The 23,745-nt window shown below is 43.3% G+C and overlaps 1 protein-coding gene across 2 annotated transcripts in view; it reads left to right on the top strand.

The window, feature by feature from the left end:
• Positions 1-367: 367 nt before the first annotated feature.
• Ncoa5 (nuclear receptor coactivator 5) overlaps positions 368-23,745 on the top strand; it is a 33,748-nt gene continuing 10,370 nt past the window's right edge. For both annotated transcript variants that reach the window (XM_005084983.4, XM_021235912.2), the window contains exons 1-3: positions 368-504; positions 12,676-12,742; positions 21,808-22,134. In XM_005084983.4, coding sequence (XP_005085040.2) covers positions 12,705-12,742; positions 21,808-22,134 — 365 coding nt within the window. In that variant the 5' untranslated portion in view covers positions 368-504; positions 12,676-12,704. The remainder of the gene's footprint in view (positions 505-12,675; positions 12,743-21,807; positions 22,135-23,745) is intronic.

Below are 23,745 nucleotides of genomic sequence, written 5' to 3'. Positions count from 1 at the left end.
CAGTAGACAGATCTACAGGTGCTTGGGTGTCTTAGGGCTCTAAGTTTTACAGGGCTGAAAGTATTGGGGGGACTTCAATGTTCTATTTGTCCAGTTACCAGGGAGGGAAAGGGCTCTGGAAACAGCAGGGGGGAAAAAAAAACCAGACGGAAGAGGCGAAGGCGTGGAGCCGGTACTCAACAGAGACCCCGTTACTAGGCAACCGCCGGCGTTCTCAACCGCCGCCCCATCACCACTTCCTCGCCCTCGTCGCCAAGGAGATGGACGCCTCAACTCAGCCCTGCCGTAAATCCGCACGCTCTTTACGTCACTGCCGTGGCCGCCGCTGCGTGCGCGCCCTCTGCCCCCACCACCTCCACACTCCGCCCCGGCCGCCATTGCCTCGTGCCCGCGCTGGTCGGTTGGTGGCGCCTTTGTCCTACGGCGGGCAGGTGGGCTGAGGCCGAGGCGGTAGCGGCGGGTCTGAGGCGGAGAAGCGGCGGGGAGGCGGCCGCGCTGGTAGCGGTGAGTGCCGGGAAGCGGTGGCCGTCCGCCGAGGCGTAGGACTGATGGGCAGGCCGTTGGGGGTGGGGGGCCCGCTGTGGCGGGAGGGTCCGTTCGACGCGCGGCCGTGGCCTCTTCTCCGGGCGCGCGCGCGCGCGCGCGAGGCTGCGCATGCCCGGTGCGGGGCGCGGCTGCCTCCGGCTCGGGTCGCACCCTGGCCCGGATCTGGCCGAGCCCAGTTGGCGAGCGACTGTGGGCTGAGGTGGGCATCGCGTCCCGCGTCGGTCGCAGCCGCTGACTCGTCTTTGTAGGATGGCGCACGCCCTGAGCGCCAGTCTGTGAAGTCGCTCGCCCGGGGAGGGGGCAGGGAGGGAACGAGAGGGGCTCAGCGAGTCAGTGGCGCTGGCGTGATTCGAACCCGGGCGGCGAATACCGGTCTCGGCGGCGCTGTCCCCACGCCAGTCAACCTGGGGCGAGCTGTCGCCCCGGGCGCATTCTCGAGATGTCAGCCTGTGTGACACCTCCTCCATTATATGGACGTGCACCCTGGGCTTGGATAACCGGGCGAGAGAAACCCATACCCGAGGTTCGCACGGACTCGGCGCCAGAACCTACTGGCTTCCCAGGGCCCTAGCACTGGGCCCTTCCCGCTCCACGGTAGCGGGCCAGGGGCTGTGCTTAGGACCGGGTCTCCCCAGCTTCCGTCCCTCTCGACAATCCGCCTACCGTCTGTACTGTTTACCAAATGTTAAATGTTTTTCTTAAAACTGACTCTGATTCCCTCTCCCCCAATACATTTGTTTAAGGCGGAAACTTCAACCCCAAGCCGTATAATGGAAAGCCAGTTATTTTTCTAACGCTCATTAAAGAAAATAAATACCTGTCTATTAAAATAAACACTGTGTGTACTTGTTCCTCCTGAAGTTGTGCGCTCCAGGCTTTGGGAACCACTGCCCTCGGAGTACGGGGTTAATTGTGGTGTTGTGGCTTTCACTGTATGTAGAATTTTTTTCCCCTGCGGCATTCCAGATCCCATTGAAATGCCCTGGGATCTTCGGGATGATAATTATTCTCGTTGTAAAAGGTTGCCATTATTGACTTAGAACTGGAGTCCCAGAAGCTGCAAGAATCATCCCTCAAACACACTGGGTGTGCCTCTGGTTTCTTATAGCGCTGTAGTTGTGGTAGCCACCTTGATGGTTCCTAAAAGGATATTTCTACAAACCTGTTGGGGCTTTTGACAACTGTACTTGTGTATCGGTTTGAGTGTGACAAAGTAACTTTGTATCGACCTTTTGGAACAAGACCCTAGTTTTGCCTTGTGGGGATTGGAGATCGTTTAATGGTTAACATGGATGTCTTTCTTTTTGGTTTCTTTTTGTCTCTTCCTTAGCTCATCTTTTCACCTTTCGTATGTTCTTTGGGACCCCAGACATGCATACTCTCAACCTAAATGTAGAGACTGCTTTTTCTCGTATAATGAGCCAACCACATTGCAAAAACTAAATGGCAGGCATTTTTCTAAATATCAGCTGTTCCATGTCCCATTATGAAGTTATCTCTTCATAAATTTGGTTTTTATAAAGTGTGAGAGCAGATTTACTATAGTTTCTAGAAGGAAACTCAGAAAAGCCAACTTGGCCCATTCCTGATACTCCACCACCAGGGGCTGTGTAAGACAAGAAGTCTATATTCTTTGGGGCTGACCTTGGTATGAACAGAGTAGAACTAAACATAAGGTCATTCATTGTCCTCAAATTTCTAAACAGCAATCCTGTGCAAAGAAGAAAGGGGAATTTTATTTTACTCAGGAGTTCATTTCAGAACTTAAGCAAGTGGAGCCTCATCTACCAGTGCTCCAAGCTAAAAATAAACAGCTTTTGGAAAGGCTTTAGAAGTCCCATGAGCAAAGGTTTGCTCTGAAACTTCATTTTAAATAATCATTACAGACCTTCCATGTCTGTGGCCTGCAGATGGCAGTGCCTTTATAAACTTAGTGCTACTGTGAGAGCTGGAATTCACCTGTGCTTTCACGAAAACCTTTGGAATATGCCCTTCAGTTTTCTACCTTTGACTCTCTACATGAAAAATACTCTCTAGTCCTAAACTCACCATTGGCACTAAGTTGCAGAGGGAATCCACAGCTAGCAGCACACACACGTGATAAACACTACTCATTTGCTCTGCAAGTTGTTTTGTAAGATGGGTGCATTGGTGTTGCTATATGTGTTAGGAAGTTTTGTGCATATATGGAAATGACAGCTCAGTGAGTTTTAAGATTTCTTGCCCAAGATCACATATTAAGAGAATTTCAAGACAGTATTGTTGTAGATAAAAGATTTCATGAGCAAAACTAGGTAATGTTGTGTGGTGTCCATAGTCTAGGAGTCTTGAGGCCTCCCTGTATGCTAACCCTGTGTGTGTATGTATGTATGTGCATGTGTGTATATATATGTATACATATATATGTAATCCCAGAGATGAAGATAGTCTCATGATTTTTCCCTCCAACTTCCCATGAACTCCTCCACTTAAGTGTTCCTCCAAAGAATTATTCTTTCTATTGCATTGCTTCCTGTATACCTTGTGGCTGATGAATAATTACCATGTGTCTTTGAGACTGATACTTTTAAAGTTCACTGTCACATTTTTGTGTGTGGGCTAAAAGATTTGTCCTGTGTTGTAGAATGGATGTGGGTTCATGAGGGTCCATGGAAAGAAGCCAGGGCACCTTAAGGATGAATCTAGTCTTTCCAGCTGCAGGGGATGCAACCTCTCACAGACTGAGCCTACTCCCCCAGCCAAGGGCTGTTTTTAGTCTCCAGTTTACACCTTTAGTAGGTTGATTTCCTTGTCTCCAAAACATCCTAACCAAGCTTCCAAAGAGGCAATGCCAAATGCAAAGGAATATCACAGTGTGCTGTCACAGGGGGAGTGCAGTCTTAATGCTTTCCTTTCATTTACTGCGTGTGTTTTTTTTTTTAAGATTTTATTTATTTATTATGAATACAACATCCTGCCTCTACATATGTCTGCACGCCAGGAGAGGGCTTCAGATCTCATTACGGATGGTTGTGAGCCACCATGTGGTTGCTGGGAATTGAACTCAGGACCTCTGGAAAAGCAGTCAGTGCTCTTAACCGCTGAGCCATCTCTCCAGCCCACGTGTGTTGTTTTTGAAGGCATGTTACCTTCATTAGCCCGTACTCTGCCTAATGAAGATCAGACTCTTAATTCTGCAAGCCAGGACTGTCTGTATTGTTTTGCTCCTGGGGGCCTCTTTGATGTATTTTGTTTTACATTGGGAAAAAATTAAGATGGCCACATCCATACTTTCACATCCATACCGCTAAAGCAACGTGTAGTAAATCTGAAGTTAAGAAACAGACATTGGGATCTTGGGAGACATTCTTTGTTAGGAAAGGTCTTCTTCTGAATGTAAGGTATTAGCTATTGGAAGGTCCACAGACATTCTAAGTATTCCTGTTGTTTCTAGTTTAGTCTAAACTACAACTTAGTCAAAAAGTTAAGAAGCAATCTAGTTCACGCTATGAAACAACCAATTTTTGAGTTAAGAGCTTTTGAAAACAAGTGGAAGCATAAACCAGAAGTTGTCACTATCAATTAATAATCCTGGCTATGTCTAGATTTTCTTTCTGACAGTTGATGATGTTTGTTATTTCTATTTGAACAGGTTTAGGAAGACTTGTAAATGGAAGGCCTAACTATGTTATATTGTATAAGCTGGAGGAATAAATAGGTAAAAGACTAGTACTTCCCAAGTATTTGTTGAGTTCCCTTAGACTTTAGTACAATTACAGAATACTGATCTCAGATTCTGTAAACTTAGGACAGGGCCTAGGAATTTGATTTTTTTTTTTTTTAATGAACTTTTGGTTGGGGATTCAGCTCAGTGGCCCTGGGTTCTGTCCTCAGCTCTTGTGTGTGGGCTGGTGGGGTGGGGGACAGTGAACTTTCCGGGAGGTACTGACACATGACTGAAGCAGTGTGGCATAGGATTGAATGTATGTATGCAATATATGTGGGAACATGTCTGTGTATATGAGAGAAGGGATGGGAAGGTTTTGTTTCATGGACATAGAGTTTCAGTTTTGTAAGAACGCTGGCGAGACTCTCCTTCCTGGCTGTGGATGTACTCACCCTGCTTGGGTCCCCTCAAAGAGAGCTAAGATGGCTTGGGTGAAGCAGATGCTGGAGCACTTGCCTCGTGTGCTCTGGGCCCTTTGTTCTACCCCCAGCACTGAACTAAAAGCTAAGATGATGGAGTTTGTTGTTGTTGTTTTGGTTTTTTCTTGCTATCAATTTTTAAGTGATGCTAAGAAAATCAAGAATGGTTGTCTGTTTTCTTTCTGAGTAGTGGACTGAACTAATAGACTGCGGCTATTAAGGTGTTAGAAAGCTGGCTAAAAAGAAGCTTGGGGTGGCTATTATTATTTTGACCATCAGTTTATTTTATATTCTGTTACTAAAAGTAAAATCATGATCTTCTCAAATTTTCTCCACCTCTTTTCTTTTACTGTCAAACCAATGGTACCTAAAGAATGTACCTGTAATGGACAACATTCTGTCCTTTAAATTTTCGAAAACTTTATTATTAGTGTGTGTACGATATGTGGGGGTGGACACATGTCGCAACATTCGTGTGGAGAGCGAACAACTTTGGAGTCCGTTTTCGCCTTCTTTACATGGGTACTGGGGTTTGAACTCAGGCCACTTAGCTTTGTGTCAATTGCCTTTATTCATGGAGTCACCTCCCTGGCAAAGACTTAGCCTTGTTTTTAGGCAATGAAGGTTTGTTAATTCATTTTGGTAGTCTAGTTCATAGCTCGTATCTAGTAGGTCCTTTTACCATCGGGTTTTTTTTTCCCTCCTCATAGCAAAATGTTTTGTGATCTAGATTTAGTCTTATACTGGCTTCGTGTCCTGCTCTTCTCAGGCTATGGTTTCCTGCTCTTCTCGGGCTACGGTTTCCTGGTTTGTTAGGTCTTTTGCAGCGTTCCTTTGCATTCACGTGTTGTGGGTAGTTTATCCCTCTTCCCAAGCTGCTCTTCACGTTCTACTGTTTCCTTTCAGTCCTTCCTTTCCTCCTCCGTCACCTGCCACTTCCCTGTAAGGGATGTGAGCCTTATCGTTTCTGCATATCTGACAGCCTAGTACAGTAAGAATATTTTGTTTTGTTTTTTATTTATCTTTGTAACTTTGGCTGTCATGGAACTCACTCTGTAGACCAGGCTGGCCTCAAACTCCGTGATCCACCTGCCCCTGTCTCCCGAGTGCTGGGATTAAAGGTGTGCGTCACACCATCTGGTTTATACAGTATGAATTTGACAAATGGCAACATAAAAGAAATATGTTAATTATAAACTATCCTTTTCAAGTTTATTGACTGAATTTCCTAAGAACTAAGCTTTGCTATTTTGCAGTTTAGCTAAATTTTGGAGTTTTAAAGCTGTATTTCAATTTTTTTGTAGTCTGTGGTTTACTTTAGATTAGCTTATCTTTATTATTCTCAGTGAATTTTTAGTTGATTTGTCTCATTGAATCAACATAGCAAACACTAGAATATTCATTTTTATCAAGAAGACACAGGTTCAGAGGAATCAAGTGGTTTGACTGAATTCCTTAGTAGAGCGTCAACTCAGATCTCTTTTTAAAATTTGAGCTTCAGAAAATAGAATAAAAGTTAAGTTCTTGGGGTGGGGGTGACACAAAGGTTAGCTCAGTGGTAGAGTGTTGCCCATCCTTCACAAACAAGGTCATAGGTTCAATCCCCAGAGTGCCCAAACTCTCATGTTCTCTCTCATGCACAAAAAATTTGATAATTAAAAGAGCTGGAAAATGTTCATTAAGGTTTTTTTGTTGTTTTCTTTTTTTTTTTTTAGCCCTTCCATTCCAATATTTAGGAGTCAGGGGCAGAAGAGTTTGGAACTAGAGGACAAAACAACAGAGTTGGAATATTAGTAACAAAACCCAGAAATGTTAATAGCTTGAGGTAATAGAAATTGATAGAAGCAATAATTAAATCAGTAAATCCTACTCTATTATCTGTGAGGTATTTAAACATTGAGTGTTCAGCATAGAGTGGCCCTTTTCCAGGTTCTCCTGGGCTATGATCAGTCCTAGTAAGAGTGTTCTAAATGGAAACCATGTATGTCCTGTGTTAGGGAAAGCTTAGCCCAATGTTTAAGCACTTTGTGTTGGTTGGACTTGGATCTGAGTTCCAGATTTGCCTTTTGTGTGGGAGTGAGGATGTGTACATGATATGCACGTAAGTGTGAATGTACATGTTTGCAGGGATGTCAGAGTAGGACCTAGGGTGGTTTCCCTTTTGCCCTCCACGGTATTGCCTTGAGACAGGCTCTTTTGCTGAACTAGACTAACTGGCTGCCCTTGGGATCTGCTGTCTCTACCTCACAGAGCTGGGATTACAGGCTGGTACAGTGCTTAGCTTCTTGAAGGGCACACAAGCCAGTTAAAGATGGTGCCAAGAGGAAGTCAGGAGGGTAAGTCCTGAGATGTTTTCCAAAGGGGGGGTTGGTTGTCAAGATGAAACCAGATGAGGTCACTGCATGAACTGCTAGTGTTCACTAGGTAAAGCCCAGGGCGCCTAGACGCAGGATAGGCTGACCTGCAGTAAACGAGTTCCTGCTTGACTAGAGTCCCTACTTGGTCTGAGAGGCTGGGGAACTGGCTAGCAGCACACTTACCCTTCCTGGGACCCAGCTAGGCCTTCTGCGGTTGGGCTAAGACCCTGCAGCTTCTAATATGAGAGCCCTGAACTCCCAGATCTCCACAATTTTGTCTTGATAATTGTGTGGCCTAAGATAAACCACATGGTTTTTGTGACCCTCATATTTCCTCATCAGCAAATTGGAAGCCTCCTTTTTTGAGACAGGCTCTCACTGTGTAGTTCCAAATGAAGAGTTGTGAAAGGACTGGATCAAGTCATTCACATGGTGTTCTTTCCAGGAGTGTTATGCTAATACAGTTAAAGATAGAATAAATATAGAATGAAGGGGGTGAAAATGAGGGAATGTATAGTGTTCAGAGTGAACTTAGCTTAAAGTGCTGATTAGAACAAATGCAGCAAGCATGGTTTTCTTGTTTGTTTTTTGCTTTTCAAGACAGGGTTTCTCTGTGTAACAGTCCTGGAACTCACTCTGTAGACCAGGCTGGCCTCAAACTCACTGAGATCTGCCTGCCTCTGCCTCCCAAGTGCTGGGATTAAAGGCATGCACCACCATTGCCTGTCCAGCGTGGCATTGTTTATATCTCTGGCCTGTGACAGTAAAACTCATCACAGTGTTCCTGATTTACATGTGTCACCAAAGCTGCCGTCTTTAGAAACTCTGTAATTTTTCCTCCCAATTTGGGAAATACAGTAGCTGATACTTTCTGTCTTTGTGGGTATGGTTTTCCAAATGGTGTCATCTTCATATAATGCCAGTTTAATAACTCCTGATTGTTAGTTGGTTTTCAGCTAAACTTTGGGGGAGTTTTATTTTATTTGTTGGCAGTTACTGGAATTATATGACTTCTGGAATCTTTCAACAGTAATAATGGTGCTGTGAACCATTCAAGGCTCATGGTTCACACTGCTGTTATGTCTCATGTTCATTGTTTTCTGTTGCTGTAGCCTGCTAAGTAGAAAAATGTAGTTTCAAGGTTTTTCCAAAGGCCTTGTCTATGGCTCCAGAGTAGAGAGCTTGCTTCACATGCATGAAACCCAGTACTGCAGAAACAGCAACAAAATCCCTTGTTTTATAATGATTCTCTCTCTTTCTCTCTCTCTCTCTCTCTCTCTCTCTCTCTCTCTCTCTCTCTCTCTCTCTGTGTGTGTGTGTGTGTGTGTGTGTGTGTGTGTGTGTGTGTGTGTGTGTAGAGCAAAGCAGTTCATAGTACTGTGAATGCAACATGCAAGTTTATAACACTCCAGGACCGCTGTTGAGTCCTGTCTGGCATTTTGGTTTGAAATAAAACTGTAGAATGGGGACTATACACTCTTTGGGAAATCTTCACCCTATTTCATGGTTTAAAGTGGTTCTGCTGCTTCTGTGTAACTTGTTTTCTTGATTACTTTTACAGTTTTTCCTTTTTCTGTAAATCCCTTCATTATTAGTTTTCTTGACAAAAAATTTAACTGAGAAGTGCTCTTAACTTGAAGCTTTCAGAAGACTGCTTGGCAACCACAGGTGTTCAGACCAAGGTTATATATGTATCTTTTGGTGATTATGGTAATAGTGAATGACACTCATTTTGCTGATAAAATGATTTAACTGTATAAGTACCATCCAAGCAAAAGTGGAGAAGATATTGAGAAACTGACTTTGTTTAGGTTTTATAAAGGTGTTTGGCCAAAATAACGTGTCATAGAAACAGAAAGATGTGGACAGAAGTTTCCGTTCTGCCTGGCCCCACAGCCACTTTGCCCCAAATAAACACAGAGATTTATATTATTTATATATAAACTGTTTTGCCAATGGCTCAGGCTTCTTACTGACTAGCTCTCTCTTAATTATTAACCCATAACTTTTTTTTTCCTTTGGTTTTACAAGACAGGGTTTCTCTGTATTGTTTTGGAGGCTGTCGGTCCAGCCTGGCCTTGAACTCACAGAGATCCGCCTGCCTCTGCCTCCCGAGTGCTGGGATTAAAGGCGTGCGCCACCACCGCCCGGCAACCCATAACTATTAATCTGTGTATTTCTACATGGCTTTATCTTACCAGAGAATGCCCTCAAGTCCTGTCTTTCCTGTAGCTACATGGCGTTTCCCTGAAGGCTTCTCTCTGCCACTTTCCCCTCCCCCCCCCCAGCCTTCTCTTGGTCTCGTAGCCCCACCTATACTTCCTGCCTGGCTACTGGTCAATCAGTGTTTTATTCATCAACCAATAAGAGACACATATATATAGAAGGACATTCCCAGTCAGAAAGGAGCCATTCTTTACTCAAAAGAGGTATTCCACCTGTCTTTGGAAAGACTCCCAAGTTGCTGTCACCCTCCTATTGTCTAACTTCCAGCCAATCATAAGTCCCCATTTCATGTCCAAAAAGAGATGCCTCTTGCTGCTGTTTTCTTCTCCTATAGATGAATCTCATTTTTATTTCCTTGATGTTGGCTGTCTAGCTCTCTGAGGAGTCAGGAAGAAAAGAATGAGATTAATAGAAAAGCTCCTTTGCCAGTAACTACATGTGCATTTTCAAAGAGAAGCTCCCTGACTAAGCCTTTGCCTCCTGTGACAGGAGCTCAGATCTCCAGTGTGTGTGCTAGGATTCTGGGGGGGTTTAACAACAATGTTGGTAATGTTTTCTCTACTGTCTGAAAACCTCTCCACTCTACTCTAACGGGGCAGTCGTCCTGAATGAGATTCTTAGCCAGAAAATTCCATTTCATCATCTCTGTATGTCAGCCAGACTGAAAGACGGTGAAATGAAGGTGAGAAGGCAAACATTTGGCACACCTCACTAAAAGTGTGTTGACCTCCAGAAAGAAGTGGATTTGTTGAGAACGCAGCTCAGTGGCAGAGAGCTTAAAACCTGTAAGGCCAGCACTGGAAGACTCCTGCAGGAGGCCAGCACTGGGAGACTCCTGCAGGAGGCCAGCACTGGGAGACTCCTGCAGGAGGCCAGCACTGGGAGACTCCTGCAGGAGGCCAGCACTGGGAGACTCCTGCAGGAGGCCAGCACTGGGAGACTCCTGCAGGAGGCCAGCACTGGGAGACTCCTGCAGGAGGCCAGCACTGGGAGACTCCTGCAGGAGGCCAGCACTGGGAGACTCCTGCAGGAGGCCAGCACTGGGAGACTCCTGCAGGAGGCCAGCACTGGGAGACTCCTGCAGGAGGGCTGGCTTGGATTTGGGACTAGCCTATCTCAAAGAAGGAAGAAGTGGGTGAAGGGATGGGGAGTTGAGTCCTTTTTTTTTTTTTTTGAGGAAACATAAGGCACAGCATCCATATATATCATTGCTTTGTATTACTCAAGGATAACACTACAAAACAGCTGTGATAAAAAACGGCTTAAGTATATAACCTTAAGTGTTCTTTAAGTAATATTTGAATTGTTTTTAGCAAATGGTTTTTAGAACGTGAATGTAAAATATCCCCTTCCTATCTCGAACCAGTTTTGTCTCAAATTTTCTTAATGTATAACCACTTTGACCTTGAGCACTTATAGACTGGATACAATGTAATACGCTTTCATATGCGGAGGGAAAGGATAGAGTTGACAGAAATCAGTCAACCTAGTACTACAGGAAGCAATATGGCACCTAAAAAAAATCCCAGCTCTCCAGGGTATTCTATCCGGCAGGAAGATCTTGAGTTCAAAGCAAATTGTCCTACAAACAAACAGCACCATTTGTGTGCACATACTAAGTGTGTCCCAGTGATATTATGAGAACCCTGTAAGTAGTCAGAGGTATTATCTTTCCTCCAAATCCTGTCTGTTCTGTACTTGAAGTATCTAATGATCAGGCTAGGTCAATGATGTAAGCCCTTGCAAAGGTGAACTTGTTCTTCCCAATTATAAATTAAAAAAAAAAAGGACTCAGAGAGATGCTCAGTGGGTAAAGATACCTGCTTGCCAGTTCGACAACCTGAGCTTGGTCCCTGGAACCCATGTAATAGAAGGAAAGAACCAACTCCCAAAAGTTGTCTGACCTCACACATGCAGTTAATCGCTCACTGTGATGCCTGTTGTTGTGTAGTGTATGCTTTGGATATTTGTGAACTTAACTGTAAATCACAGAAGCTCCTTCTTCAGTATCAAACCTCTGGCAGCTATTTCAAGTCAAGTCTTAACTTAAAAAATATGTCCTGACTTTAAATAGAGATTATATTCTGTGTCTTCATAATTCAGAAGGTAAAGAATGATTCGGGCAGAGTAAGTTTCTCTGGCTATGTAGATTCATGTTCTCTTCAGTTTTCTCAGAAACATCCTCCAGGTCTTGATGTAGAGACTTCTGATTTAAGTGGAGTTACAGGTCTTCCTCACTTGCATGAGAACTTAAAAATGGCAGCTTACAGGGTGAGTGAAGCCTATACTAGACCATTTGAAGTTTTTCATATTGCTGTGGGTTTGCACGTGATTGGAAACTGCTTGGAATTTTTTAATGCATAATTATTGTTTTAAAGCATTCTGTTATCTGAGTGTTTAATACCATTTGAGTCATTAGCTGTGATGCTGTTGACTGCTTAAATGAAACGAGGGATGAGGTTGCACTACAGTAGGAGGAAGTGTGTTTCACTTGTGAGGTTTGAAAGTTCCAATCCATTCATTTGTTTCCTGAGATGACTAGGTGTTATTTTGAATCAGATTGGTGTGTTTCCTTAAGTACTCGGTTATCTCTTAGAATGTAGTATTTCCTTAAGTACTCGGTTATCTCTTAGAATGTAGTATTTCCTTAAGTACTCGGTTATCTCTTAGAATGTAGTATTTTAACAAAACAAACTTTAACTATGTGTGCTCATTGGCTTTTCTCTAAGCTCTTAAAGACACTGGTGCCCTCCCTTATTTACCCAGTGGCACATGCCACTCTCTCTAAATGACAGGAATGGCTTCTCACAACCCATGTACAAAATGCTTACCTTACCTTAGCTTATGGATGTGAACAGATAATAATAGTCTTTGATTTTAAAAATTAGTTTCTCTCCTACATCTCATTCTAGAAGATTTCCATCCAATGGAAAGCAACCCAAAATACATTAAAAGGCTGTGCTTCACTGAATAGTGATGCTTTAAGACTTCATTCTAACTTCTTTATAATGTAAATAGAGTTATTTACACCCCCCCACACACACACACACAAATATCCAACTGACAGCCACCTTTGCTTCCCTTTGGACAAGGCAATGCTAAGTTTAGCATTTGGCAGGGTATTAAGATATTGACATAATTAAATTTATACAAATTATGTTTTAGGTACAAAATATAGGGTCGTCTTTTAACCTGTAAGTCATGACACTATATACCCTTAAACTTAATAAAAACTGCCCAAGTGCCAGTAAGTCTCTTGAATGGATTTCCTTTTACCAGCTGGTTGCCAATGTAGTTTTTTTCTTTTTTCCTTCTTTTCTTTTCCTTTCTTTATTTTTGGTTGTTGCTTTCATTTAAAATGTGCTGATGATCTTGTTTTTATTCCGTAGCATTGAACAGATGGGTTGATTATTCTTTTCAGATATTAATAAGGCAGCGGAAAGAAGAAATATGAATACGGCTCCATCAAGACCCAGCCCCACACGAAGGTAAAGTACCCTGAAGCAGTGAGTTACCCTGGGAGAGTTGGGCTTTGGGCAGTTAAGCCCAACTTCACACATCAAGGGTCTTTTCTTCCCCCCAACAAATCAGAACCGCTCAAGCAAACAAGAACCTTGTGTGAAGGGCCTTCCTACTTTTTAAAATCATACATCATGAGATACAGAGGAAGCTTTGTGTTTTCGGTGACAAAAACAGCAAGTTGAGCTTGCAGCATGAGTTGCAGGCAATTGGAAGAGGATAAACCTCTATCTTTCCCCAGCTCACGTGTCATTGGGAGCCTGCAGAGCAGGAAGAGGGCCCCAGGGTCGTGTTGGTGTATGCCTGCCATGCTGCACTGCAGCAGGCAGCAGAGATTTGACTCTTCGTTGCAAATTGCTGCCGGTCCAGATGCTACCCCAGGTTTGCAGAGAGCTGCTTGAGAGACTGCTGCTGTGCCTGTGCTGCAGATCCCCTGTGCTCATGTGTTTGGGTTACTTGTTGAGGGGAAATAAAAAGGCCAAAACACTGCTTCTCAAAAGTCTTCCTTTCTGAGCTTTTCTGAATATAGAGGGCATTTTCCCAGTGTGGTCTTCCAGTATAGACAAAAAAAGTCATATTTTTGGTGTGTACTCTCAAGACACAAAGGAAAAACTCTGCTAGTGTTTGGTTGAGATTGTATACACACTTTGTGATCCATAGCAGCTCACAAGTGGGATGCAGTGTGTGCAGTTCCGTGCGGATGCAAATCGACGCAATGTAGTTCATATCTGATATTTCTTGAAGGCTCATGTGTACTCTGGATTTTGCCTTTGCTCCTAGGTAAAATGCCAGATTTCCACCGAAACTACAACCCACAATAAAGCATATTCTAGGACAGTGAAATGTCTCAGAGGGAACAGGTATTTGACACCAACCTAGCAGCTTGAGTTGGATCATCACTAGGACTCCCATAAATCTCCTCTAACCTCCACCTGTGTGCGCCGTGGCACCCCCTACACAGACAGAGGAAATGTAAATTCTGTTTTTTGTTTTTTTTTGAGACAGAGTTTTCTCTGTGTAGCCCTAGCTGTCCTGGAACTAACTCTGTAGACCATGTTGGCCTCAAACTCACTGAGATCCACCTGCCTCTGCCTCTGTGTGCTGGGATTAAAGATGTGCACCGCCACTGCCACCCAGCTATAAATGTAATTTTTAAACCATCTGCATTCCCTACATGAACTAAGCTTAGTTCTTCAAACAGAACCCTAATGTGCAGAGGAGTTGAATTCAACACCACAACTGCAGCTACGCCACAGCTGTCACATGGATGCCCTAGCTATTGGTTTCAGTGTACAAGAAGGCGCATCATATTTTTTTCCTTCTAACCCTTTTAATGCCTGTGGCAGGCTGCAAGTATAGCTCAGTGGGTAGAAGGCTTGCCACATGTGTACTAAGCTCTGGGTTTGATCCCCAGCACCACATAAACCCTGTGTGGTGCTGTACGCCATAATCCCAGCGCCTGAGAAGTAGAGGCAAAAGGAGTTCAAGGCCATCGTCGGCTACACAGAGAGTTCAAGACTACCCTGGGATACGCTAGAGCTTGTCTCAAAAAAAAGAAAGGAAGGAAGGAAAAAGAAAGATTGTGGCTTTCAGGTAAATGCTGTGTTGGTCGACTTACGGGTATGTGTAAGTAACCTAGAGGACACAAATCTTTAAAACTTAAAAACTGTCCATGCAATATCTTCTTCTATCAGGCTGCATCTAACTGTGGTGTAGATTTAGGGCAATCCCATCTCCATTGTTACTCACTGCCTCAATAAACGTGGAGTGGGGTAGCCAAGAGTTTGCCTTTCATGGTCAGAATTATGAAGTTTCAGGTTAAAGTTGTAATTGCCAGTGGCTTGAAAGAGGAGACATGATGTGCATAATTTCCAGAGAGCTCTAGTATGTAGTTTTCTCAAGTGGCTTAAGTAAGTATGGAATTTATAACTATGAAGATATTGACTCTTCTAGAAAAATCCCCCCCTGTGATGCTTGTGGTCTCTGGATAGAAGCAGCTATGTTTTTACAGACTGGAAACAAAATAAGGAAAGTACACCCACAGTTCATAGGACAGTCATTCTTGTTTCTGTTACGAATTAAAGGGGCATTTTGTATCATCCTAATGATGTTTAGCCAGGTACCTCACATTTCTAGTTGATCATAAATATTCAACATTGCAGTTTTGGAAAAATCAGCTCACCTGTTTGGAATCCAGTGTAGCCATTACCAGGGCACTAAATTAAAGAGATTGATTTCATCTCATCATAAAATGCTGCTCCATAATGTCATCTATAAGGGCAGTGTCTTAGTCTTTCTTCGATTACTGTGAAGAGACATGGTGACCAGGACAACTCTTGGGAAAGAAAACATTTAATTGGGGTCTATCATACAGTTTCAGAAGCTTAGTACATTGTCATTAGGGCAGGGAGCATGGCAGCACACATGGCCCTGAGAGACTCTGGGCTTGGCATGGGCTTTTGAAACCTCGAAGCCTACTCCCAGTGACACACTTCCCCTAACAAGGCCATATCTCCTAATACTCCTAATAATCCTTTCAAATATGTGTCACCACTTCTTGGTAATTAAGCATTCAAATATATGTGCATATATTCATTCTTATTCAAACCACCAAGGAAGGAATAGCATTTTTTTCTTTTAATAATAGCTTCCCACAAGCAAACAAATAAACAGCATTAGAGAGAACTCTTTCAGATGATCTCCCTGCCAGACAAACACCTTGATATACCTCAGAACTAAGCTGTAAACAGATTATTTGGCTGTAGAGGGTGTGGCTTCCTGCCATGTTCACAATCAGCAAGAGGGATTGCTAGGCTAGTGCCATTTGATTACCAGATTTTCTTGTGATCTATGACTGGGTTCCTTGGTGTGTTATTTAGCACAATGATGTTCTATATGGCTGTGCTTACTTGTTTCAAAGGAAAACAGGATGTTCACATTTGGTAAAATTTGTTCTGAGCACCATAAAACCTGAACAAAAGAAGCCCAAGTTTTTACCTTTTAAAAAAAACACAAATAGGTCAAGACAAAGTAAACCTACTAAAGTAAAGCAATGCTGCTTTGATCACTACCCTACCCATGCTTCATTCTCTGGACACAGCAGTGGGATCCAAGTACAGGTAGGGCAGGGCAAATAAATCCAGAAGGACAGTGACTTCTAAACTGTCAACCCCTTGGGTGCATGTGTCCAGTCAAAGCCTTGAGGTAATTCCAGTGTCAGCGTTGAACTCCTTCATTGAGCAACCCTAATCCTTCTGTGTGCCCTAGCACAGGGTTTCACTGTTCTGGAGTAAGGCCTGACACTGAACTGATGGCCAGGATTTCCTTAAAACATACCATTGTGTCTTCATTCTGTCTGCTTTAAAACAAACAAACAAAAAAAATGTGTTTAGATATGCTGGCAAGGCCTTCATAACACTTGTTTTGCTGGATTTTAACCTTGAGTGTCACAACACCTATGTATCTTCAGGAGTTTTCAAGGATTATCACCTCTTTAGGTATCTCTGTAAACACAGTTCTGCTGGGCTTGCTCTGTGGTCAGTAATGTGCCTCCCTAATGACTCCAGCTGTCAAGAAAAATTCTGACCCTGTTGGCCTGGCCAAGCATAGAATCTGCACGAGGGATCTCTACCCAGGGTCACATTTCAGCCTGAGTCTTTATTGTGCAGCCCTTGGACTGCTTCCTTAGACTACTGGAGTGCACAACATCCTTATCCAAGTTGTCTGTAGCTGGTAAACAGGCCTTGGTTTGCTTTCAATGAATGAGTTATGATTCTCGTGACCCAGATTTTCAAAGTTGCCATTTTCAGTCTTCCTTGAAAACCAAATTTTGCAGCACACTCCTATGCCAATTTGGCCTCAGGTACTGTTTCCTAAATTTTCCCATTATTACCTAAAGAACATTAAATAGAATTACTTTCTCCACACCAAAAGTCTTCCAGGGGATTTTCTCCTTACATTTGTGAAGGGTGGTGATCATGTACCTCTCTGGTGAAAGCCACTGGGCATTAATTAGCTCATCAGAAGTAACCTGGCTCTGGACAAATTTCTTGTATGACCTGGGTGTTTTCACCTTGTCCATATGACCTTAACTTCTGTAATTGCTTGTTCCTTTGGTATGAGATTGCCCCAGCTTTCAGTGGCATCACAGTGGAAGACCCTCGGCTGTGATTTATCTCTTCAAGAAAAGTCGTCAGCTCTCCAGAGGTGCCACTTCTGTCAACAGAGGAGCTAGCATGCTCTCCAGAGAGAAGCTTGAGCATCTAAAGAATTTGGATCTGTGAAGTGTGCATCTCATTGTACCTGTTTCCTACATGTATTTGATGATAGAGTTCTGCAAGTCCCTTATTTCTCACCTGGGACTGTCACCGTGAAGGGTCAGCTCCACCATTTAGATAATGGTATTTGTGGGCAGGATCTATGATGGAAATTTGAAGAGCTGATGGATTTTTCTCAGAGCCAAATGAAGGCTGATCCTCCCAATACTGCAGTGGACACAGGAAGAAAGGAAGCAGTCTAACAGAAAAGCAAGAAGATGGGGTCTTTCTCCTGAACTTTCCGTACAGCCAAAGCCAAGGAACACTGTCCTGGATCTGATGTTTCAAGCTTGCTGAAAAAAAAACAAAAACAGTTCAAGTCTGAGTTGGCCTTTTAAGCCGACCATCTGTGTGCCGGCTCTTCTCTGTGTGCTCTCTAGTGCCTAGTGTCCTTCCAGCTCCTTAGTTCCTGGCAGGGAATCTGTCAACCATGTCACTTGCTATTGAGCTGTGGTGTTTCCCTTCACCCAGCCTGCCTTATCTCTAGAATGTTTCCCAGTGATTTGATTGTCTCTTAAAACAAAGATCATTTCATTTGCCTCCCCTTTCCTTGCCCCCTGAATAGAACATGGAGCAAAATTGTGTGTTGACCAAGTGCCCCTCTCTGTGGCCTCTGGTGCTGCTGCCTAACTGCTGTGTTCTGGTTCCTCGAGGTCAGTGGTGTAGTACTTGACTGTGCTGTTTTGGCTTCCCTTTGTAAAATACCTCTGGTGTCCTGCAATGATCCTGTGAAGTTTTTGTGCTCTAGAAACTTGCTTATAGCCTACTTATCATCTGAGGTTAAGTTCCTCATGCAGTTTTATCCTCTCCTAGTTAACCTTCTGTTAACTGTGTTTTTGTTTTGAGGAAGATGGTGGGATCAGAGACAGGAGTACCATTGCTCTGACAGTGTTGTTTGGGCCCTAGAGTGGCCCTAACAGGGTTTTATTTTGTCTCTACAACAACAGTGGTCTACTATATTGTTCATCTGGAGGAGGAAAATGTTTTAGAGAATTTCTGTCTTTACTGCCCTCACCGCCATCACTCCTTTGCTTCCATCTTTCCCCCTTTGGGAATATTGCCCCTTCTGCATTTTTTTTATGGTTTTTCGAGACAGGGTTTCTCTGTAGCTTTGGAGGCTGTCCTGGAACTCACTTTGTAGACCAGGTTGGCCTCAAACTCACAGAGATCCACCTGCCTCTGCCTCCCTGCCCTTTCTGCATTTTTACCCAGAAGAGAAATGTTAGCTTTGTTGCACATGGACTTCTGAGTCTTGGGGGAAGGGGGAGCAATGTTGTGCCATGCAAGAAGTGTGGACCTAGGCTGTGACAACAGGGTTGTTATGGCGACCTGCAAAGGTAAACTATCAAGTAAGGTGTTTCAATGGAATGGAAAGCAAGAACAACTGGGCTAGCGATGTAGATTGGTAGCAGCAGGTAGGAGCACCTCAAAAATAAAAACAGTAATAACAAGAACCAGACATGGCACTCATGATTATTATAAGGCAGCAGATAACATGCTGTTAAACATAGGGTTTTTATCCTCATTTTCTCAGTTCAAAGCCTGTGTGGTCTGTGGTCCATCAGGCTCATGATATTTCAGCCCTAATTGCCAAGAACACTTGAAATCTGATTCTGACTCTAATGATTGCTTCTAATTGCTCCCCAAGGCAGGTTTATCTGCCAATCATTAATAATCTAAAAATACTTTGTATTTGTCACTTCCTGTCGTTTCCTGACTATTTGCCCACATATTTCACTGTGGCAGATGTTCCACATAGCAGGAGGATTCTGCGATTCAATAGGGGAGCTTGTGTTGTCTTGGTTAGTCTGCACTTGAGTCTGGTAAATACCTGGCTACTGGATGACATGTCCACAAATCAAAAGAGTGTTGATGAGGCTTAAAATATAGGACCGGAATAGTCACAGCTGTTGTAGAAAAAAAACTGCATTTAATTTGTTTCTACTGTAGCTATGAGGATGAAGGGAAACCAAGGCTGTCTTCAAAGCCAATGGCATTGTGGTAAATGCCTAGTATGTACAGTGGTGAGGAATGCCAGAATCACAACAGAACATGGTACCTGCTCTTGAAAAGCTTAGAGTTCAGTAATATAGTTGAATTTGTTAAACATTTTCTGAACTCCTTGCTAATACCCTAGAGGCACAGTCTTAAAGACAGCATTCTGTTGGTAGGGAATCAATGTGAACAGGTATACTGCCATTCACTGCCTAAGAAAAGGCTCTGTCCCAGAACCTGCCACTGAGCAATTTTTTATTGTTGTTTTGTAAACAATATAAAGTACATTTACATGCAGACAGTTGCTCTGTGTTATAGTCTTATAAGAATACCGTTGTGTATGATGTCCTTTGTTGATTAAAATGTTGTGCACTGTGTTTATGTTTATGTTCAGGACAGTTTGCTAAATACAGTAATATGTGTAGGAACACGTCCCTCCCAACATAGTTCTGTGTGGGTTGTTTTTAGGGCAGAATCAGGTAACATCTTTGTCCTTGTAGATTTTGTAGTCTACCAAGGAAGATGCACTAGATGAATGTTGACTGTAAATTCGTACTAAATGATATGAGGAGGTACAGAGCAGTTGGGATGGGGTGCAGCTCAGTGGTAGAGCACCCACTTTTAACACGTGTGATACCTTGAGTTTAGTCTCTAGTGCCACCCAAAAAATTATAACCTTAACATTTTAGGGGCAGAAAATAATTTTTCCCCTCAATGACTCATGATCTCACCATGTAGCTTGTCTGTACTAGACTAGCCATAAAGTCATGGCAATCCTTCCTCCTTAGCCCCCTAAGTACTAGAGTTTCAGATACATATTTACTTTTGAACAGAATCAGCCAGGTGTGATGGCAATACACACCTGTAATCCCAGCGCCTTGAGGGAGACGGGAGTATCATGAGTCTAGGCTATGAGACCCTGTCCCAAATATCAAAAAATAAGCTTAAGAGAATCGGGGAGTGGGGGGGTATTTCTATACCAAAACCTAGAAAAGAAATATGGGTCCATTCCTGCTGCACAAGAGGATCAGGAAAGATCTAAGCTAGTTGTAGATGGAAGGCCATATGGCAAGAAAGTGGTCAACTATGGAGAAAGAAGTTAGGGTCCAAGATCATTCAGGCTCTTCCTAACCTTGGTAAAGATTTTATATTGAATTTAGATACTGTGAGAAATTACTGAAGGGTTTTACTACATAAATGTTCCCTCAAGAGCGACCTTTCTGGACAAAGATGAAAGGAGGGCTCCAGAAGGTTCTTACTGTTGAAGGGGGCAAGGTGGAGAGGCAGCATTTGGCGGTGCCAGGGGAGGTAAAGTGGGCAGAGCTGACACCACCTTTCAGAGAAGGAAGCAAATGTGATTTAGGCCTGTAACTCGGAGCATGACAACACCCAGCTTTCTGGTTGAGTGCCTGTCAGATGGTGTCATTTGCTAAGGTGGAAAACTGGGGGAGGAGCCTGTTTGTTGTAGAAGATCAAAAGTTTAGGTCAGGCTTTATGGAGGAGGTTATCCTGCAAGTGGGTCAGACATAAGACATTGTACAAAGATAAGTGCCAGATGAAGGTGAATCACAGACATGGAGGCTTTAGCCTGGAGAAAACAGCTACTGGGAAGATACAAGGGCTTGCCTGCGAGGGTTGGGTGGCACTTGATTCATCTAGGAAATAGAGAAACCATATAAACAAAAGTATGCAGGCAGGCATGTTTGTGGATTAAGTCATAAAACAACTCAAATTGAGCCAGTCAACAAGGAGGAAGTAGTGAAAAGGGCCCTTGGATTGAAGAGACTCCTACCAGTGGCAGTACAAGAGCCGATTGTTGTAGAACTGTTAACCTGACATCCCAACTGCTTGCCTTTTCCCTGCAATTTGAATGTCTTGCTGGATATTTCAACTGGTTTTCTATATTTTGTTGTTGTTGTTTTGTTTTTTATTTATTTATTGTGTATACAGTCTTCTGCCTGCATGCCAGCAGAGGGCTCTAGATCTCATTCAAGATGGTTGTGAGCCACCATGTGGTTGCCGAGAATTGAACTCAGGACCTCTGGAAGAACAGTCAGTGCTCTTAACCGCTGAGCCATCTCTCCAGCCCCGGTTTTCTATATTTTAAAAATGATTCCTCTGGTTACTTTGTATGAGATTGTGTCTGAGCAGGGTGACAGAGATGGGGTAACTGTCCTTAAAATTCTAGTCCTGCTCTCACTGTTGAAGTGCTTGCTGTGTTTGAAAGACTTGAAGGGTGGCACCTTCTCCCATAGAGAGCTGCAGGTTGGCTTTTCCTTTATGAGCATTGGCCCTTACTGTGCCCCATAGTTTTGACCCATAAAGTCTTTTTCAGATACTGGTCATGGAAGAAAATAGACTTTAGGGGAAAGTCTATTTGAAAACTTGTTGTGACTGAAGAGTATTTGTTATGTGTAAGAAGCACTGAATAACACCGGAAGCCCAGTGACTACTACTACTACTACTACTACTACTCCAGCCACAACTTTTGGCTTTTGTTCATGCATATTTCCTTTGATGCTATAATCTTTTGAGGTTCTAGAACCTTCTAGGACTTATTGATAACAAGATGGGTGACTGTCCTAAAATTTTTAGTTATGTTCTCACTGTATGTGTTGTGTTTCAGAGAAAAATACTTGGAGGGAGGTGGCATTCTATAAAGAGCTGAAAAGTTGGCCACCCAAAGTTTCTTTGTCTTAGCATGTTTTTGCTAACTCCCACAGGGATCCATATGGCTTTGGAGATAGTCGAGATACAAGGCGTGATCGCTCTCCAATTCGAGGAAGTCCCAGACGAGAACCAAGGGATGGCAGAAATGGCCGGGATACCCGGGATAGCAGAGACATTCGAGACCCTCGGGAATTGCGGGACCACAGAGACAGCCGGGACATTCGAGATCACAGAGACAGCAGAAGTATACGTGATGCTCGGGACCTGAGAGATTTTCGGGACTTTCGTGACCTAAGGGACTCTAGAGATTTTCGAGATCATCGAGACCCCGTGTATGACAGATACAGAGACATAAGAGACTCCCGAGACCCTCTGTACAGGTATATCCAGAGCTTGCCCATCTGCCCTTTTGTTAGCAATTTTCCTTAGGTGTGTTTGGAGACACTTAGCAAAAACTCCATATAAAGTAACCCTACATTTCCTTATGTCCCTATCAAGTAACACACAGTAAGTTTGTTGAATGTTTGATGAATTGTGCTTATTCAAAGCATCTAGAGTTATAGTGGCACACACCTTTAATACCAACATTTGGGAGGCAGAGGTAGGCCTGGTCTGCAGACTGAGTTCCAGGACAGCCAGAGCTACACAGAAAAACCCTGTCTCAAAAAACAACAACAAAAAAACAAGCATCTGAAGCCGTCTGTGTTGTGAAAGACAATGTTGTATAGACGAAAGCAGAGGTAGAATATAAATTAGGTTGGCCATGCAAGAACATGGGGAAATTGGTCCACTTCATGAGTCATCAGGCAGATGCAGATGAAGCCACAGTGAGAACCTACTTTACACCTGCTCGGATACATCTAATGATTTTTGGGAAAGATGCAGAAAATGATTATTAGCAAGATGTAGATAGTGGTATATAGTTGGATGATTTAATGGCCGGGTGTGGTGGTATACACCTGTGATCTAGCATAGGAAGATGAAGCAGGAAGACATGTTCAAACCACCGTGTAAAGTGGTTCAGTTCTTCAGTCAAGAGCTTGGGCTAGGAATGCCTTGGACAGTGAAGTGTCTGCTGCACAAACATGAGGGCCTAAGTTCCATCCCCAGCACCCACAAACAAGCCAGACATGGTGTGTGCATCTGTAGCTCCTCCACTGAGGTGGTAGAGACAAGTAGATCCCTGTAGTTCTTGGCCAGCCATCTTTGACAAATAGATAAGCACAGGACATCTATCTGTGGCCTCCACACTTTCAAGACAGACACCACACTCACCAAGTTAAAGAGCAGAGGAGGGTTCAGACAGTCATGTGTGAGCACACACAGCAGCACTATCCATATAGACCACAAAACAATCCAAATATCCATCACTGTTAGATACCCATGTCATACAGTGGAGTAATATTCAGTCATAAAGCAGAGTGAAATGCTGATAATATGAAAACAGGTGGACACTGAGAACATTGCACTAAGTGAAATAAGCCACACACAGAAAAGCAGTTACTGTGTGATTCCGCTTATTTTAAGTCCTTGGAATAGGCAGATCCATAGACAGGAAATAGAGATTGTCGGGGCTGGGGAAAGCAGGCAAATGATGTGGAATTCTGTTTGAGATTGACCAACAATTGGAGATGGGTAACAGTAACAACTGTATGGCATTGGGATTGTAGTGCCGATGAAGTGTGCACTGAGATAACGCCTGTTATGGTGATGGCCACTTGTGATACTAGCACAGAAAAATGAGGCATGGAAGTTCAAAGCCAGCCTTGGCTGTAGAGCAAGTCCAAGGCCACATGAGACCCTGCCAAGAAAAAAGTTAAAATGGAATATTATTGATAGATATTTTACTGCAGTTTTTTAGAAGATGTATTTATTTTATGTATATGAGTGCTCTATCTGCATGTATGACTTTATGTCAGAAGAGGGCATCAGATCCCACTATAGATGGCTTTGAGCCACCATGTGGTTACTGGGGACTGAATTCAGGACCT

This window comes from Mesocricetus auratus, unplaced genomic scaffold, assembly GCF_017639785.1.
Source record: "Mesocricetus auratus isolate SY011 unplaced genomic scaffold, BCM_Maur_2.0 Super-Scaffold_100028, whole genome shotgun sequence".
Lineage (NCBI taxonomy): Eukaryota > Metazoa > Chordata > Mammalia > Rodentia > Cricetidae > Mesocricetus > Mesocricetus auratus.
This window is presented reverse-complemented; position numbering and strand designations above follow the sequence as displayed.